This window comes from Opisthocomus hoazin, chromosome Z (genome assembly GCF_030867145.1).
Source record: "Opisthocomus hoazin isolate bOpiHoa1 chromosome Z, bOpiHoa1.hap1, whole genome shotgun sequence".
Lineage (NCBI taxonomy): Eukaryota > Metazoa > Chordata > Aves > Opisthocomiformes > Opisthocomidae > Opisthocomus > Opisthocomus hoazin.
The window spans coordinates 88600275-88618215 of NC_134454.1; the positions used below are offsets into that span (position 1 = coordinate 88600275).

Below are 17941 nucleotides of genomic sequence, written 5' to 3' on the forward strand. Positions count from 1 at the left end.
CTCCATCCATAACCGCCTGGTTTGTCTGCGTAAGCGTATTATTTCCTTTTCTTGTTTGGGGTTGATCATTCTCCCCAGATTGCCAAGTGTGGCTTTTGTGGGAGGAGAGGGGTAAGATAAGTGACTTGGGAGTGTAAAAAGTGTTCGTTGAAGGTTGTTCGTAAGATGTAGAAAAGAATGTGAGTTCTTTCTAAGAAATCTGAAACTGTAACTTCTCAGCGTATTTCAGTCGTGTTAGGGAATTGGAAACAGGTATTATTTGGAGGCAGGGATTCTCCAAAGACGTTTCAAAATTTGCTTGGCTGAAAGGTTAGGACCCATTGACGGGGGTTTAGGTAAAATCTCTGTATTTTTTTAGCAGCCTCTGGCCTGTGTATCTCGGTTGGGCTTCTGTATGACTGTAGTAATACCTCTGTAAAAGCAAGGAAATCAAGTCCACGTGGTTGTTTTTTTTCCCCTAACCATGAAAAGCAGAAAAAGTTTTTCTAAAACCCTTGTTCCTTCTTCAGACCGTGCGTGCGTGGCTGCCTACGCCTGTATGTGTCTGCATGCTTTTTTGATGAAGAATTTCAAACTGAAATATACCCCGGCAACTCTCGGGCCTCGCGTGAGGCCTTCCAAGTGATCGTATCTCTTAAATACCCAGTGTGCTGCCTGAAGAGTGGTTGCAAATATTTGGAAGTCATGGCTCATGCTTGTTTTTGTTTCCCTTGGTTTTTGGCATGTGAAAGCACTGGTTCTTAAGCCATGCTAGCTTATAATATTATCTTGCTGGTGCAGCTGAAGAGATACTGGAAGGCAAGGTGGAATATTAATTTTCTGTTCCATAAGTGCATTGATTATCCCTTCGGGTGAGATCTCGTCTGCTTTTTGTACTTTGCTCCATTTTGTCTGGTTGATCGAGAGTGCCTTGCTTCCGCAAACTGGAATGCTCTGCTGGAGCTCTGAGCTGAAGATGCTGAACATTAAACCCAGTCTCTGTTTTCTAGTCACGCTGGTAAAATCGTCGCTGTTTTGAGGGAGAGAATGTAGCAGTTGGTCTGAGAACAGCCCAATAGTTTGAGTCAGTATGGTGCTTCTTTTGCTTTCCTGCCCAGAAGATAAATGTAAGTGCAATGAAGGCACAAGTGTCAGAGCTCAGTAATGTTACTTCCACGCAGATAAGTCAATATATTTGATTTTAGTTATATGAGGTAGCATACTATTATAGGTGCCTATGTTTTTAGACTCTATATATTGTGCAGGTAACCATTTCTGGCAGAATTATCCACAGGCGTGAAAATGAGGCATGTGGCACCAGCGTTGCATTTTTAATTTTAGACAGCTGCTTCATGTTTTGCATTTCATTGCACAGGCTAAAAAGATCTGTCACCCCTCAGCAAGGCAGCCGTGGGGAAGTAGGCTGTACGACAGAATTACGGTATTTGCTCACGTCTGCAGCAGTCTTGAAGAAAGAGTTTCAGTTAAAGGTTGCTTATCAGTTCTCTGTGGTAGTAGCTTGTTTGCTACAGATCATCAAAGGTGTTCTTCATCACCTGGCAATCTTAAACTGCTTTTGTCTTTCAGATTGATCTCCTCTCCAGAGGATCTTACTCTTGGTCCAATGCTTAGACTATCACAGGACACCAGTTGTTGTTCACTTGCTTTGTAACATACCCGTTAATACTTACTTAGCTGTTGAAGTAAATTGATTTCTATAACCCAGTGAGGTACTTCTCTACAGCTGTGTAACTTGTTAGCATTTGGGGTTAGCTTGTCCCATTCTCTTTTCTTCTGTGTTCTGCTCGCATCACGCTGTAGCAAAAGGGAAAGAAACACCTTTGTGTTCCTTGGTCGGCGAAGCTCAGAGCTTCGCTACCATGCTGTCTCCTCCTGCTGCTTTTCTTGTGTTCCCTGTATTTTCTCTCTGCCCCTTTTCCCCAAAACCACACTCTCGCCCATTGCTGTTTCCATGAAATTCCTGGGTGGAGGGAAGTAAGATGGTCCTTTGCTTGATATATTTGGCCCTCCCTATTCCACTGTAAATCTAAGCTTGAGCTGTAGTGTGGGATCACCTACTGGGGCGGAGGGCGTGCGAAGGAAGGAATTTGAAGTTCCGTGTTCACATCAAACGTTAAATCACACAAGCATGCTGTTGTTTTGCAGAACATCTAGCGCTCCATGGCTGAGGGCATGCTGGAACCTTATCTTCAAAGGCTATCTTCTAAAAATATAACGCATTAAGATTGCATTTTGCTTTTATTTGCACACATGAAAGTAGGATAGTAAGAAGGTGTTAAAGCACCTCTTGAATGTGTGACTCAGTCAAAGATAGGCTTGTAGAGCTGTGTTGTGAGAAACTAAATTTGTGGAACGTAAAAACTTGGCTCGTCTGCAAAATATACCAACGCTTCTGGTGCTTCAGGAGAAATATGTCACAGCATTTATCAATACGTGCCAGGTTGGTAGTCACTGACCTCACCCCCCTTTTCTGGGGATCAAAATTGGAAGACTAAATACAGGATTTCTCTAGAGGGGACTTCTAAAGGAAGGCTTCTGAATTACCATGGAATTACGCGCCAGCAGTGTGTAGCAGTATTCAAAATCCTAAACAAGTGGCCCGGCTTTCAAAAGTGCTGAACAGTCAGAAGCTCCTACTGAGCGCTGTGGCAGCTGAGGGGTGACTCAACATTTCTGAAGATCATTCCATTTAAATAAGGATTTATTTGGTCGATCTTAGTCTTCTGAAAGTCAGCAAGCAAAATTCTCATTCATGGTTTTAGGGGTGTAGAAAGAAGACAGAGCTGCATGTCTAACTTTAAGCATCTCTTTTATTTAAAGCTCTTTTGGCTAATAGCTTTATCAAGTCACTTATTTATGATTACTTATGCATATCTATCTGGGATGCTGTTTTATATTTAAGGAAAATGATGTTCTATTCTGTTTTAGCTGGCAAGCTTTTACGGATTTATGTGAGTGCGGGTTGCCATGGAGAATGACTGGCAGGTTAAGCTTGACTTTTGAAAGAGGCTTATTGAGTAGAAGCGCAAAAAAAAACAGCAGTGAGGGAGAAACTTTAATAGCTAGGTAAAATGATCTTACTCAAAACTTTTAGGTAATTCTTTTCCTTTGGGAGAAAGTAGGTCCGGAATCATCCTTACAAAAGAAGAAAACTATTGAAAATGGAGGGGGGGGTTTACATGGGATGATTTGTGATTTGTTTTTTCCACGTGTACCAAAGCATGCTGTATGCAAGTTGAAATTGGAGAAAATATTAAGTAGGGAAGACTTTGTTTCCTTTTATAGTTGTCCTGGATTTGTGTTACAATATTCCCTTTACCGGAAGGGAAACTATGCATTCACACTGTACTTTGTGTGATGCATTAGCTTTCGAAATTAACATCCTACTCTGATTTTTGTGCAGCACATTTGTTTCCAATAAATAGCTGCTAATAACATGGAAAATTCCAGTGCAGTAACAGGTCTTTAACTGGGTGTGTTCCTGAGATAATGTGAACCAACTTTTTTCCTTAACTACTGAAATGAAATATATTTTATTTACCTTGCTGGGAACAACAAGTTAGTTTCAGAAGGGCTTATATTTTAAGCTTACACAAACAATGTAAATGTAGTGAAATCCCTTACGTGTATTTGCTGCCAGTGTCTTATAGTCAGACCACATCATTGGTAGAACGGTGTTAGTGGGTGACGACCTGAAGCCAGAGGTGCTTGAAGAACCCGAGCAGCTTTGTGACAACATTAGACTCCTTTTCTGTGAGTGCACAAAACCTGCTGTCCTACGTTTCTGGATAAAGTAAGATAAAGCATAGTAATTAGCTCATCCAGAACTGAGAAAATGAGGCCAGCTCTTCTTCTAATTTTGAACTAAAAGAAACTTCAAAAGGGTGATGTCTGCTGGCTTTGAGAAGAGTGACTTCATGACCAGAAACTGCTGCAGGTTCTTAACAAGTGGAGTTTAAAGGCCAAATGTGTTAGGACGGACTGATTCCTTATCTTATACTTAGTGTAATTAAGGCAGTTCTGTTTGAGACATTTTAGAAGTGCCATTTTTAGTGACTTTGGTTGATTTGTCTTGATCCAGAAGAAGCTGGATCCAAACAAGTAAAGACAAGTGTGCCAGCTGGGGTTTTCATATATAAAGATACATGCAATACTAATTTCCATAAATGTGTATTAAGCTAATGGCCAGGTACAATTTTTGCCTGTCTGATTAGTGAAGAGAAACAGTTAGTCTGAGGTCAGGACATAGCTGAACTATTTGAACAGGATTATTAAAGAAAGATGACAGAAGATTCTGGTGTGCATTCATGCTTCTTCATTATTCAAATTTTGTTTAAATCAATGCCCCTTGATTCCCAGTCAGTATTTTCACTTGGTTTCATCCTACCAGTACAAAATGTAGGAGATCATTGTCACTGTTCTTCTCTTCCTGATTCAGAGCCTGTTCATCTAATAATCCCTACCTTTCTATATGTACATACTATGTGTACATGTATATAAACTATAATCTTTATTTAAATATTGTTACTAGGGGAAAAAAAAATCTTATATCTAAAACTGTGCAAGCAGTGTCTTAAGCATGTTTTAGCTTTTTTATCATGGGACAAGCAATGCAGTTTTTTCATGTGCTTTTAATATCCTGCACTTAGCTTGAAAATAAAAGAAGCAAAAAAGCCACAGACTTCCTTAGAAACATTATCTGCAATTTGTTAAAAACAATTCTAATGTAGATATTTTTTCCTCCTAGGTTTTACCAAGAGACAGTACATCTAACACTTAACTTGGATCATCTCTTGTTCATCAGCTTGAAAATCATAACAGCCCCCAAAACTGACATTTGATCTGAAAGAAAAAGCTGTGACAAATGGACAATATGTCTATTACTAACACGCCAACAAGTAATGATGCTTGTCTGAGCATTGTTCACAGCTTGATGTGCCATCGACAAGGTGGAGAGAGTGAAACTTTTGCCAAACGCGCAATTGAAAGTTTAGTTAAAAAGCTAAAGGAGAAAAAAGATGAATTGGATTCTTTGATTACAGCTATAACCACAAATGGAGCTCATCCTAGCAAGTGTGTTACAATACAGAGAACGCTGGATGGGAGGCTTCAGGTTAGTACAAGTGAAAATCAGATGTTTTCCTCCTAGCGAAGCTGCAGTAAAAGTGAGTGACGCAGGATCCTAGAGTGTTGAGGAAGAGTAGCTCTTCTCTTGCATCCCCCCTCGCCCCTGTTTGTAGGCATGTTTTGTGGCTGGAGCTCTGGACTGCTGCAGTAGTTGATGATTTTTTTCAAAAGGAGCAGAAGGCGTTGGATCAGCCGTTCTAAACGAGTGTGTGTGTGGCAGTAAAAAGCAGGGTCACGTAACAAATTCGACTGTTTTATCCTGGTATTTTCACTACAAGCTTCTGTTAGCTCTGTGTTGGTCAGCAGTGTGAAGAAAGACCTATGATCCCTTGCTAAGGTACTCCAAGGAGTCTGCACTGAGGATTGATGTTAGCCTTATGTCGTCAGTACTCAGTACCTGTATAGCTTGGGCTGCGATTTCCTTGTTCCAGGACAGATGTCATGTTTGCTGGCTAGCTTGCTGTCTACCCTAGAAGCATGAATATTTTTTTTTTCAGTAGAATGGATTGGCATTCTTCTCCTTGTAAATTCCTTACAGTGTAGCTTAGTGCCTCGTTCCTCTTCTTCTGGGGCAAAGCTCCTTCATCATCCACGGTGGGGAAGGTGACCATGCATACTACATTAAGCACAAATTCTGCTTCTGCCATTTTGTATCCAGTATTTTTTCGTAAGAAATCACAGTGTTGACTTAACCGTAGCAAAAACCCTAACAGAAATTTATTTGTGTTGAGTACAGAACTTGGGGTAAACTGTACACCACCTTTTTTTTTTTTTCTTTTATATTTTGATGATGGAGAGAGGTTGTGTTGTTGTTTGTCCTCTTCCAGCTTTGCTCCTCACTAAGTAAAGCGCAGTGTCTTGCTACTTTCCCAATCAACTTTTGTGTCTAACTTTTTAGGTGGCTGGTCGCAAGGGATTCCCTCATGTGATTTACGCTCGTCTTTGGAGGTGGCCTGATCTTCATAAAAATGAACTCAAGCATGTTAAATATTGTCAGTATGCTTTTGACTTAAAATGTGACAGTGTCTGTGTAAACCCTTACCATTATGAGCGTGTAGTATCGCCTGGCATCGGTAAGTAGACTCTTGATTTAAAATGGGACAGTGGGAATAAAATGTAAAATGTTTTCCTTTGGAGTGTAGAAAATACAGGCCTAAATTAGAAACATTAACTTTTAATGATCTAATTATAAATTACTCTCATATGCTCTTGTCCATCTTCTTAATGGAATTATTCTTTTACCTTTATTCCAAAATTGAAATAACAGTTTGTGGCTTTTGTTCAAGCCTTTCTGTTGGCTTTGCACACCGTTCTTACAGTTAATGTGCATTGCAGGAGTAGCTTAGCATTGAGACTGTGTTGTGATGAAGGGGGTACATTATGTAGAGTCTGTAGTACTAATTTAAAGGCTTATAAAACTTCATTTTCAAACACTGTTGAAGATCTCTGTTATATAATCCTCCACAACCCCTTTTCTTTTTCTTCTTTTTAAAGATCTCTCAGGACTGACACTACAGAGTTCTGGTGAGTAGTTCTGTTTACTACTGCATTTTTCTGGGCACAAACTGTTAAACTCTCCAGTGTGTACACAGTTTATTCCTGTGTATCCCATCTCCTCAGGAGGGAGGGTAGAGAGCAGATGGAAATGTCATTTGTCTGGCTGGTTTTGGAAAACCAGCTAAATAGCATGAGAGAGGCAAGCACTGATAAATTCTTTAAATTGAGGCTTCAGCTCAGCTTTTGGGTATGTTCTGTTTTCATTGCCTGCAACTTAGAAAGCCCAACAAAAAAGCAAAAGAAAAACCTCACTGTTGAATGCTGCTAATTAAAAAAAAAAAAAACAACCCCAAGCACACAAAAATGTGTGCACCTGTATGATATACTAATTAATTGAATTGGAATTAATAGATGCTTATGATTTAATAAACTGTTTAATGAGAAAATAATAGAAGTTATCTAATTAATATGCAATTGAACGAAGCAGTCTAATATTCTTGCTCTCCCTGAAACTTGAGAGAAATTGGACTTTTAAGGTACAGTGAACATTTTTCAGAAATCTGAGATTCTGCAGCTGGTAACTGCTGTATTTTAAAACTGATTTTTTTTTTTTTTCCTTCCAGAAGAAATTTATAGAGAAGGGAACTTGGGTAATCCAGTGTTTTTAGCACAGCATTAGAAGTACTCAAGCAAAAATGACTTAAAAAAATCGCAGACCATCCAACAAACTGTTAACTTCGCAAGCTTTAACTTGTGCGCTCGTCTCTGCTAATTTACATTGTTACCTGTGTCTGCTGAGAAAGGAGCCTTTTGTGTCCAATCAAAGCTTACTAGCCTGCAGTTAAACACAGAAGTGTTTCCTTGTTTTTGCAGCAGGAAACTGAAAATTACTGTCAGGTTTTAATATGTTTAAGGCTGCTTGAAGAATGAGCAATGGAGCTAATGTAGCGTTAAGAGTTTTACTTGAGCCTGCTCAAGAGGATACATAGAAATATATTCTTGTAATGGCCATGGTAGTAGTTCCCTTAGGCTGTGTGTGGAATATTGGGAATTTGTGGCTACATTGTTAAATATAGAGTAGTGTTATATTGTTTTGGAATGGCAATTTGATGTTTCTAGTCGATTTTGATGGGAGTTGCTTAAAACTACTTTGGGGATCCATTAAGTTTTTCTGTGTTCAAGAATTACTTTTTTCCTAGGAGCTGTGTGTATGTTCGTACTTGTGTACAAGGCGTTGGTTTGTTCGTTACTGCATTGACATATATTCAGGTGCTTAACAGCAGGCGTGTTTTTCCCTTTCGTTAACCATGTCCAATCACACAGTGATGGACTAGAAAACAACATGCTATTGGAGTCTACTGCTGTGGGACTAAACTGCTTGTTTGATAGCAGTAAGCAAAATAAACAGTTGGCTTTTCCATCCAGCTGTGCTTCAAAAATTCCTGCTGCTGGCTTGAAGTGTTTATTTGTAATTTAGAGGAGTGCTTTAGCAATGTTTATATAGGTTAAATCCTCCCCCCAGTAGTTTTAATAGCACTGTTATTGCTTGAAAGTTGTAGCGCAATCGGTAGTTAAATCCTGAAAATAGCTTTGCTTTGCATATTTAACCATTTGCTTCTTCACAGCTCCGTCAAGCATGCTGGTGAAAGACGAGTACGTTCATGACTACGAGGGGCAGCCGTCATTGTCTTCTGCCGAAGGCCATTCAGTCCAAACCATCCAGCATCCGCCGAGCAACAGGGCGTCTACAGAGCCTTACAGCACCCCAGCCATGTTAGCTCCTACTGAGGCTAGCACTACCAGCACCACTAATTTTCCCAACATTCCTGTGGCTTCAACAAGTAAGACCATCGAGATGATGTGAAATACTAAACTGTGGAAATGCGAAAGCTCAAAGACCACAGCTGATTTTTGCTGGAGTAGATCTGGCACTGGAACTGTGCTACTGCCACACTACACTGGTGAAGTGTGTGGCAGTGTGATCTGGGCAGTCTCCTATAAGGCTTTAACTTGGAGCATAATTTGAGTAACTTTTCCTGGTGACCCCAGGCTTTTTGCAGTGAAACTGACACTACGGGAGTGTTACAAGCCTGTTTTGGATATGCCAGAGGTTCAGTGACACGATGTTAGAACAGGTCATCACTGGTGAAACATTATGGCTGTTATTGGAATAATTGCTGTAGGAATGGAAGAATTTTATTGTTTTATTAGAACAGTAAGCAGGACAACAAACGGATCTACTGTAAGGTGGCAGTATCGATAGGTTTTCAGACAATTCTTTAGTGTTCCACAGCTGACAAAATGAGTCTTCCAGTTTTAACTTGATTATTTTTATAATGGCCCATTGCACTACCAAAGTGACAGCCCCAGTTAATATTTTCATGAGTCTGTTGGAGCGCTGTGTTGAGTTTTTCTTGCTTTTCTGTGTGTATTTTTTACCAACATCAAACCTCATGCTTGACTCCAGCAGGACAATAAAGCAGTTAGGGATGCGGTGTCCTGCAGCCCTCGCGTAGGGAAACCGTGAAGTTCAGAGGGGTTTCACATACTCTTCATCACTTTAGTATCAAAGATGTGTGAATAGAATGGATTTCATATTGTCAGATTTGAGTTACGGTGGTATGGTGTTTTGATAATGTTTTTTAATTTTAGCCAACAACTTTTTTGCTGAAACTAATGATGTTTTTGCCAAGTTGAGATACGGTGTCTGTGTTTGTCTCCGGCAGACACAAAGATTAGGCAGTTTAATTGTAGTGCCTTTGCACAACAGTTTGTCATCAGGAAGTTTTTCTCGTCAGTGCTGTAATTGTTGGAGCCAAGTGGACAGGAAAAAAAGTCCGTTTTTAGGTTTTAGTTCAAGTTTTCAATGTGTTAAATTCTGCTAGCCATACTAGTTGGAGAGTGCAAGTGTACTTGTGAAGCTGCTGGTCAGTTTAGTGTTAATGGCTGAGCTGAAGCCTTTTAAAATCAAATACTATTAACCTGTTCTGAAATATCTGTAGTTATACTTTCAAGCTTAGACAATTTCTGAAATATTTATTTGGGAGAAAAAAAACCCAGCAACATTCTCAGGAAGGAGTCCAGTGATGTATGCAGCTCTACTGCAGCTCTATTTTTAAAAAGAAAATACTGTTCAGTATGTTTTGGAGGAACGTAAATTTAAGTGAGTGTCCTCCTTGGGAACAGTAGTTATAACATGCTGAAAATAAGCAACTTCTTGGACCTGCTGCTGGCCTGTCTGGATTCATACCAAATGTACTCCAGCTGCGTTATTCAACAAAACTTGTGACATCTCTTCTTCCCTTTCAAACTGAGAAATGAGAGGTAAACAAAACAAAGATGCGCTGATAAACAGAGTTCTCTGCATACTTCTACTCCTAAAATATTAAGGGTGTCAGGGTCAAAATCAGCTGATGCAGAGCATCTTGCTTCAGGTTTCCTAAGACACTCTGGTGGGTGGAAAAAAATACTGAAACCAAACTTGTAGGAACTGTATATTGCAGTGCCCTTAGTTGGGTGTATTTTCCTACCCAGTAGTGCTGAGCTCTTCTTCATTAAAATTTTGGAACGCTCATGAATAGGTAGTGTGTTCTTTTACCAGGTCAACCTACCAGTATATTGACAGGTAGCCATAGTGATGGACTCTTACAGATTGCTTCAGGGCCTCAGCCAGGAACTCAGCAGAATGGGTTTACAGCTCAGCCAGCTACTTACCATCACAGTGAGTATATACATACGTGCACTCTTCTTAGTTTGCTAAAAACAGTTTCCCAATGTTCAGGAGAAATAGAGGACTAGAATTGAGATGTGGCAAAACTCCCTTAAAAACCAACCACTCCTTTCTTTTTCTAGACAGTACTACAACCTGGACTGGAAGTCGGACGGCAGCCTACACACCTACCATACCTCACCACCAGAATGGCCATCTTCAGCATCATCCACCTATGCATCCTGGACATTACTGTAAGCAGTGCAGATTTTCAGGTCACTTTGTCTGCAATTTTGTTAAATGGTGGGGGCTCGGTTGAGAATATTCTTTACCCTCAAGTCCTTTTTTTTTTCATTGTAGATCTACCATTACTGTGTTTAGTATATTCTGACAGTTAAATATAAGACCTTGATGGACTCATCTCCATTAAAGCAGCAGAGATTTGAAATTCAGATAGCTGTAGTGATACGATCTGTTTTATAGATACCTTACTATACCTCACAAAACTAGCATTTCCTTTCTAAATCTCTGTTTTGAAAGCTTTGCGATCTTGTAGTAAATATTTCCTTTGCAGAAAAGGAAGTTAGTTCAGAATGTTTGGATATTTTTCTTCCAAAGCTTGGAAGTTCTTGGCTTTTTTTGATTTTCTAGAAATTTTGAAGTCATGTCTTAATGATGTAACAATCTACATCAAGCTTTGGAAGATGTGTCTGTGTACATAGGCTGGTTCAAAGGAACTTTGTGAAAGCTCGTGCAGTAACGGACTTGTCAGTGAAGTGGTCTTGCCACAGCCTGATTCGTGAGTGCATTTGGCACACAAACGTGAAAATCTGTCTCACCTACAATGTAGAATCACAGCCTCTTGTTTTGAGGTAGCGGAGATGGGAAGGAAAAAGAAGAAGTGGTCAAACTTCTAGAGTAAGTGTCTAGCACAGTATATGCATCAGAAGAGTCTAGTGCAAAAAAACCCCACCCAAATTAAAATTTTTCTAAATTTTGTGGCAAAAACCTTGAACAGTTCTTTATTTCCTAATATAATACTTCACCGGATCACCTGTTTGCAGCAGTCGTTGTTAGTAGAGGGGAGAATGTTGTGTCAGTTAGAATGATTTCTCAGCTTCTTTCTATCAAGAAAATTATGGGTTAGATGCAGTTATTAGGTTTCATTATTTTGTTCTGTTAGGATCCCATTTCATTTATCATCTTATTTGTCAGAAACACCACGATGTAAAAACTTCAGTGGTGCTGTAGATACTCTATAAATGTTTCTCGGTGCACGTAGCTTTCCATAATTAATATTTGTAACTGGCTGGTGATACCACATAGAGCTTTTCTTGGCTGCTGCCTCTTCTCACTTCAGAAAGTCGCATGTTCTGACACCTACCAGCGTTGTGCCTGTTTTGATATCTTGTTGCAAAAACCGCTGTTACTTAGAATACGATGTTTAAGTCTTTCCTCCTTGTTCTCTGCTGCCTGTAAGGGACCTAGTTAGCTTATAAAGGTGGAGAGAATGAACTGACCAATACCAGGACTATACTCAGTATTTTTTTTCTTTAGAAAATGAGCTTTCTTGGGCTTTTTTCCGTCTTCAGGAAGTGTTTCTTATGGTCAAGCCCACAGCGTGCTGGGCGACTTGTTCTGTGATTGATGAAACTAATGAAATGTGGTGTCTGACCGATTTATATCGCATGCCTCTATACAATGATTCTCTCCTTGCCCAACTTGGGGGGCAGATGTGAAGCCTAAGTCCTGTTGCTGTTACATCTCCATGCTGCATCTGTTTTCTGCTCTCTCCTGGAGCTGGATCTGGCTTGAGCAGCATGCAGCCTTTCCTCCTGGGATACTAATGGAGCTTTCTGCTCTACTGGGCTTCTGAATTTTTAGGAAATCTCTGAGAGTGTAATTCTTCTGTGGGCATTTTTCTTCCCTGTCAGATTTGACCAGCTGATTCAGAAATTACTGGGATTTATAACATCTGGCATACTCACAAGTCTTTTTTCATAGGGAAACAAGTTAAGAAAGAAGACCTTGTTTTTCCTCATGTAAAACAAATTGCATGTTTTCTTTTAAAGGGCCAGTTCACAACGAACTTGCATTCCAGCCTCCTATATCAAATCATCCTGGTGAGTAAAATCTAACACGTAATGCTAATGTTGTGGAAGATAATAACTTTCTGGTTGGAGTCTGATTTTTTTTGTGTGTTAAGTACACTGAGATTTGTGAGATAAATGTTCAAAAGGAGAAGAAAGAAGGAGAGCAGCAGCCGTTTTGTGATGTCTTCGTTTGCATTCAGGCCTCTGTTTTGAAAGTAACATAGGCGGTGAACTGAATGGAGTTTAGATGCCTAGGTCAAAAATTGCAATCCTCAAACCCACGCTGAGCTGGTGCCTACCCCTGGAGATGGGTGAACTCTGAATGTCCTCGATCCTAAACTTTGCAGGGTGCCTGAAGTTGTACTTTTTGCCTGCATAGAAACATCACAGGCTTGAGGTCATGCCGAAGCCCTCTTGGATCCATGATCTAGAGGTCTGTCATCACAGCCAGATACCCTGAAAGATAATTGTTGCCTTTCGTAGCATTTGATGCCAAAGTTCCTCTTTGGACCTTTGCATGCAGGCTTGGTCTTTTCAAGAGTCTTCTTTAACAGTGGCAGTTCATGGCACCAAAGAACAAAACTCGTCTTGTGGTACAGGCTAGCTCTGTTGCAGGTCCGAAGCAGTATTCCGTTTTTAACAACAGCAAAGCTGTTGCCTGCACAGGGAGAGCTGCATAGTTGAAAAGCTGAAAAATTTTACTCGTTTATTCACTGGCCAGTGACTAAATCAGTACCAGAAATAAAACTTGGTAATTGCTGGCTGAACTTAACTGTAGGTAAATTGTTTTTCATATTATTTGGTATGGCTTTTTCACCCTATTGACTTCACTGTATTCAGTCCTCAGAGACAGGACGATTTGAAAATAAAAAAAAAACCTTAAAGGAATTCAGGCACCTTGGTTGATTATTTTCTAATAAAAACAGAACAACAGTTCCTGAAGATAAGTAGGTGTGCTGTTGGCTGCTGCAGTTTGTAATGAGCGAATACCGCTTAGGGTGCTGGGAGAGCTCTCTCTCCTGGTGGCTTATCAGACTGCCGTGTTTGGGTCCGGTCACTTTAGCTGTTCTGCTTCCCCTACATTGAGTACGCTGTGATGCTGATTTTCTTTGCCCTACCCAACAAGCTGCATAAGCGCCAGCCAGCTGCATTACCCTTTGCTGGAAATAGGCCCTTACCGTCAGCGAAGGGGATGAGTCCCCGAAATCCCCAGTGACTCGAGCTTACGGCAGCTTCAGGTTTGAATGTATCTGAAGAGAGAAACTCCTTAACGCTGAAAGCACGCACAGCAATCTCTGCGAAGGCTTGACAAGCCGGCTGCGCCGCGGCGGCACACAGGCCACAGATACACATGCACAGAATCGCTTTGGTGCTTCGTCGGGTTTCCTCGCTTGCTTGAGCGTTTGGGTTTCGGCAGTGTCCGCTAGGGAGTCGGGGTTTCCTTTCCTCACATGGTAGCTTCTTCCAAGTACCATCTTTCCTTTGTAACCTGTTTTTCTTTGTAAAATAGTAGGAATTAAAAGGCACCTCTTTGCTATTAAAACATGCAGTTTTGTTCTGCTCCCTTACTGAATACTCCCTTGTTTTATCCCGTTCCTGACTTTCTTGTGTGCAGACAGGATCAGTATGTGATCTTTGATGTTCTTCCCCTGTTGCCCTGCTTTCCAAATCTGGTTTGCTTTGCAGGGAGGACAGAGAAAACTGACTTCACCTAGGTGGTAGCTACTCTTACATCTTAAGCTGGATGTGTTTGAGAGTTAGTTTCTGTCAGCCTAGCCATAAATAGACTTATATGTATTACTTCTTTATGTTAAAGGAGGACAATGTCAAGCTATAGTCACAAGGTGCAGGAATGCAGATGGTTTACAAAATCTAACTGGAATTATCAACTGTACAAAGACTTGCAAGATCTTAACTACAGAGAACCCTAGCATTGATGTGTGCTCAAATAAAAATGGCAAGCCCGTGTTCGTTGTAGTATGTAGTATTTTTCTGTGCTAGCAGACGTGTCTTTGTCTGTTTGAACTTGCTTATGTGTATGTGCACTCTGAATGACAAATGCCGTTGCAGAAGGCTTAAGTGATTGTCTGGAACCGGTTTATAGGGGTGGTTTGTGCCTTGCAGTCGGTTAACTGTCTGTATTCTTCAGCTCCAGAATATTGGTGTTCAATCGCATATTTTGAAATGGACGTGCAAGTTGGGGAAACATTCAAGGTCCCTTCAAGCTGTCCCATTGTGACTGTTGATGGATACGTGGATCCTTCTGGAGGAGACCGGTTTTGCCTGGGCCAGCTCTCCAACGTGCATAGAACAGAAGCCATTGAGAGAGCAAGGTATCCTGCAGATCCCAAAAGCTCCAGCTGTCTGTGGTATTTGATAATATTTTGTTTTGCCTTCAGTGTACGCCTCCCTCTTGAAATGACAAGCGTGGTAGGTTTCTTTTAACGGAGTTGAGTCTGTCTTTCTAGGCCACTACTGTAATATGTTCAGAATGTCAGCTGTGTGACAAAGACCTTCGGTGCTTTGCGATAGCGCGTTGCCTTTCATTGCTTTCAAAGGCTGTGCCTTCAAGGATAAAATTAGCAACTCGTGCCATTCTGTATGCGAGCTGAATATTAGCTCTCCACTCCACCGAGTGATGTGAGAATAGCTGCAGTATATGGATTTGTCAAAGGAGCAAATGAAGGGTGATGGAGCGCTGGTGGGATTTGCGTTCATTCTCACCATGCATGCGCTAGGCTTTGATGTGGAAGCCTAGAGAACCGAAGCAATCTTGCCACTTTTTTTTTTTTTCTTTGAAACAAAAAAGGAAGAAAACGTTTCCATGTCTTCAGAAATGTTGCATTATGACAGTCGAAATGGCCAGGTCGCTGTAATGTGATCCGAACAAACGTACAGTTCTGCATGAACAGGTGGCTTTGGGTATGCACTTGAGTGCCTTTCTGTAGTAGAATACTTGTGGGATTTTACTCTCCTGAACGGAACTGAATGTGTTTGGTGTCCCAGCTCTGTGTTGTCAGCGAGTTGCTGCTTGAATATCATTCTGGGTTTGCCATAGGTCTTTACATGGTATTACAGATGGCTTTTTACTTCACAGATTTTGTGTAACTAAATACTAACTTATACCTAAGATAATATCTACAATTTCTAGTCCTTGTATGAGTGGAGTGTAAATTAAAATATCAGAGATGACCGAGAGCTGGAGAATTGTTTATGGTTTATTTAGCAAAGGTCTGATTTATAGTATGTCTACACAGATGCATTGGAACTGTTTTTTTTTTCAAGGTTGCATATAGGTAAAGGGGTGCAGCTGGAGTGCAAAGGCGAAGGTGACGTGTGGGTCAGATGCCTGAGCGACCACGCGGTCTTCGTGCAGAGTTACTACCTGGATAGAGAAGCAGGGCGTGCACCAGGGGATGCTGTGCACAAGATTTACCCAAGTGCATATATAAAGGTTGGTTTGATGTTCCTAGGTGAAAACTCGGGGTGGAGGGGAAATAGCGTACATTTGGTTCCTGTAAATGGTCAGGAAGCTGTGAGACACTGAAATAAAAGTAACTTTGCTTTTGGTTATCCTTTCAAAAAATCTAATAATTTCCATTTGACAGGTCACTTCAGGTGACTTTTTTAAAATGACACTAAACTGAAAGTATCATCTAGATACTACGAAAGTAACTGATTTTATATTTTGTCCTAAAATAGCAAGCTTTTTCTATTTTTAGCCTCAGAGTTTTAAATGAACTGCTACTAAAATTTTTAGCATAGGTTATCTGTTTCTTTACTCTCTCTCCAAAACAAGAAACATTTTGAAAGTATGTATAAATAAAGTAGAAGTGTAAAGTGTGTGTTAAAGTGTTACAAACATGAGAAGTGATCAGGAGGTCGCAGAAAGTTGCATGGAAACAAATTATTTTCAGGAGATTCTTACTCGGACAAGGCTCTGCTGGAGCTGAAAATTTATTTAGGACAAGTCACACTTGTGAAAGATCAGAATTGGGGATAAACAGTGAAATTTATTTTTTTTAATCCTCAGTTTTGCAAGCAGGTTGTGTAATGAAGGTGAAAGAAACCCCACCAGCCTGTATGTACAAGCTTTCTAGTGTGAGAACAGAGTTCCTACACACATTAATCCTAAGCCTTGATGACAAAGGTATAAAACGCCACCAACCTGAAACCTAGCACCTGAAGCTTCAGGCCTATCAGTTATTGGTATTTCTTTTAAATAGGCTAACACATTTCAGTAAAGCAGTAAAAAAATAAAGTCTGACAAAGATAAGCAGCACCTGTTGGCTTCCCTTTTTATTTATATGCCTATTTTCTGGAAGTCCTGGGATTTAACTAAGAAGTGGGGATTTGAGCAGCCTGTGGCATGCTTCAGACGTTGATCCCACAGTCAGTTCCGCACAGCGTACTGTTTTAGCCTGCTCAGCTCGACCAGGTTCTGGTATTGCCAGCGGTGGTAATGCCGTGTGAGGAGAGTCTCTCAGAGTCAGCTTTAATGGATTATTTGTGTTAGAAATTAAACCAGTCAGGGAGGGTTTGCTTTTACGCAAGTGTACGGTGAGACTGTAGAAGGTGTTTTGGGAGAGCAGAGAGGTCCAGATTGTTGGGGATGGGAGTTGAGGGGTTTTCTTTTTTCATTGATTTCAGTAAGTCTACATAGTTTTATATTTATTACTTCTTTTTTTTAAAAGGTGTTTGATTTACGCCAGTGTCATCGTCAGATGCAACAGCAGGCTGCCACTGCCCAAGCTGCCGCCGCTGCTCAAGCTGCAGCAGTAGCCGGGAACATCCCTGGACCAGGATCAGTAGGTGGAATAGCCCCAGCCATTAGTAAGTACCTTAACTGCTTGGTCTTCTTTGCTCCTTACCTGAAAACAAAAACCACGACCCTCCCTCATAGCAGCATCCTCACCCACCCACTGCCCCTGTGACAGTGCCGGTGAACTGGGAAGGAGGTGGCAGGATTGGGGTGAGGTGGGGCTGGCCTGGCATGGTGGTAGCTCTGCATTCATTCGCTTGGTACCTGCTCCACACACCAGTTTTCACTCTGTAGTCTGCTGGGGATGTTTGGTACGCAGTACAGCAGAAAACATTTACATACAAAATCCGATAGCATAACCCTGGTACTTTAAACAGAGGTACTTTTTGCTGCTAGACCCAAGCCTGAAAAATTGTCTTTGAGTTCTAGGCTCATAAAAATGTTACTCAAAACAAGGGGGGCTACTGAGCGACAAAGTCCTTGACCAGGTTTTGAAAAAAAATGAAAAATTCTTGAGAAGAGGAAGAAGAGAGTGTGAGGGTGTTTTTCTCTTTCTTTTTAAAGTTATTCTGGGGTAGAATGTTCTTAGTTGCTAAATTCTAGATCCTTGAAATTATACCAAAGTACTTTTAAAAGAAGTGTGAGTACTTACGTGTCTCAGGCTGCTTTACGTGCCGTAGTGTTTTCGGGATTCCTTGTATTGCCGTGTGGCTCTTTCCAGCCATCCTGTAGATTGCTGAAGGCAGCTGGGGG

At 40.8% G+C, this 17941-nt stretch overlaps 1 protein-coding gene across 2 annotated transcripts in view; it reads left to right on the forward strand.

The window, feature by feature from the left end:
* LOC104335570 (mothers against decapentaplegic homolog 4) overlaps positions 1-17941 on the forward strand; it is a 28147-nt gene that overhangs the window by 4991 nt on the left and 5215 nt on the right. Inside the window, exons 2-11 of one of the 2 annotated variants that reach the window (XM_075447243.1) lie at positions 4748-5113; positions 6026-6200; positions 6622-6651; positions 8250-8465; positions 10226-10345; positions 10477-10587; positions 12406-12456; positions 14576-14759; positions 15712-15880; positions 17121-17259. In XM_075447243.1, coding sequence (XP_075303358.1) covers positions 4865-5113; positions 6026-6200; positions 6622-6651; positions 8250-8465; positions 10226-10345; positions 10477-10587; positions 12406-12456; positions 14576-14759; positions 15712-15880; positions 17121-17259 — 1444 coding nt within the window. In that variant the 5' untranslated portion in view covers positions 4748-4864. The remainder of the gene's footprint in view (positions 1-4747; positions 5114-6025; positions 6201-6621; positions 6652-8249; positions 8466-10225; positions 10346-10476; positions 10588-12405; positions 12457-14575; positions 14760-15711; positions 15881-17120; positions 17260-17941) is intronic. The other variant, XM_075447244.1, reaches the window with a different exon arrangement.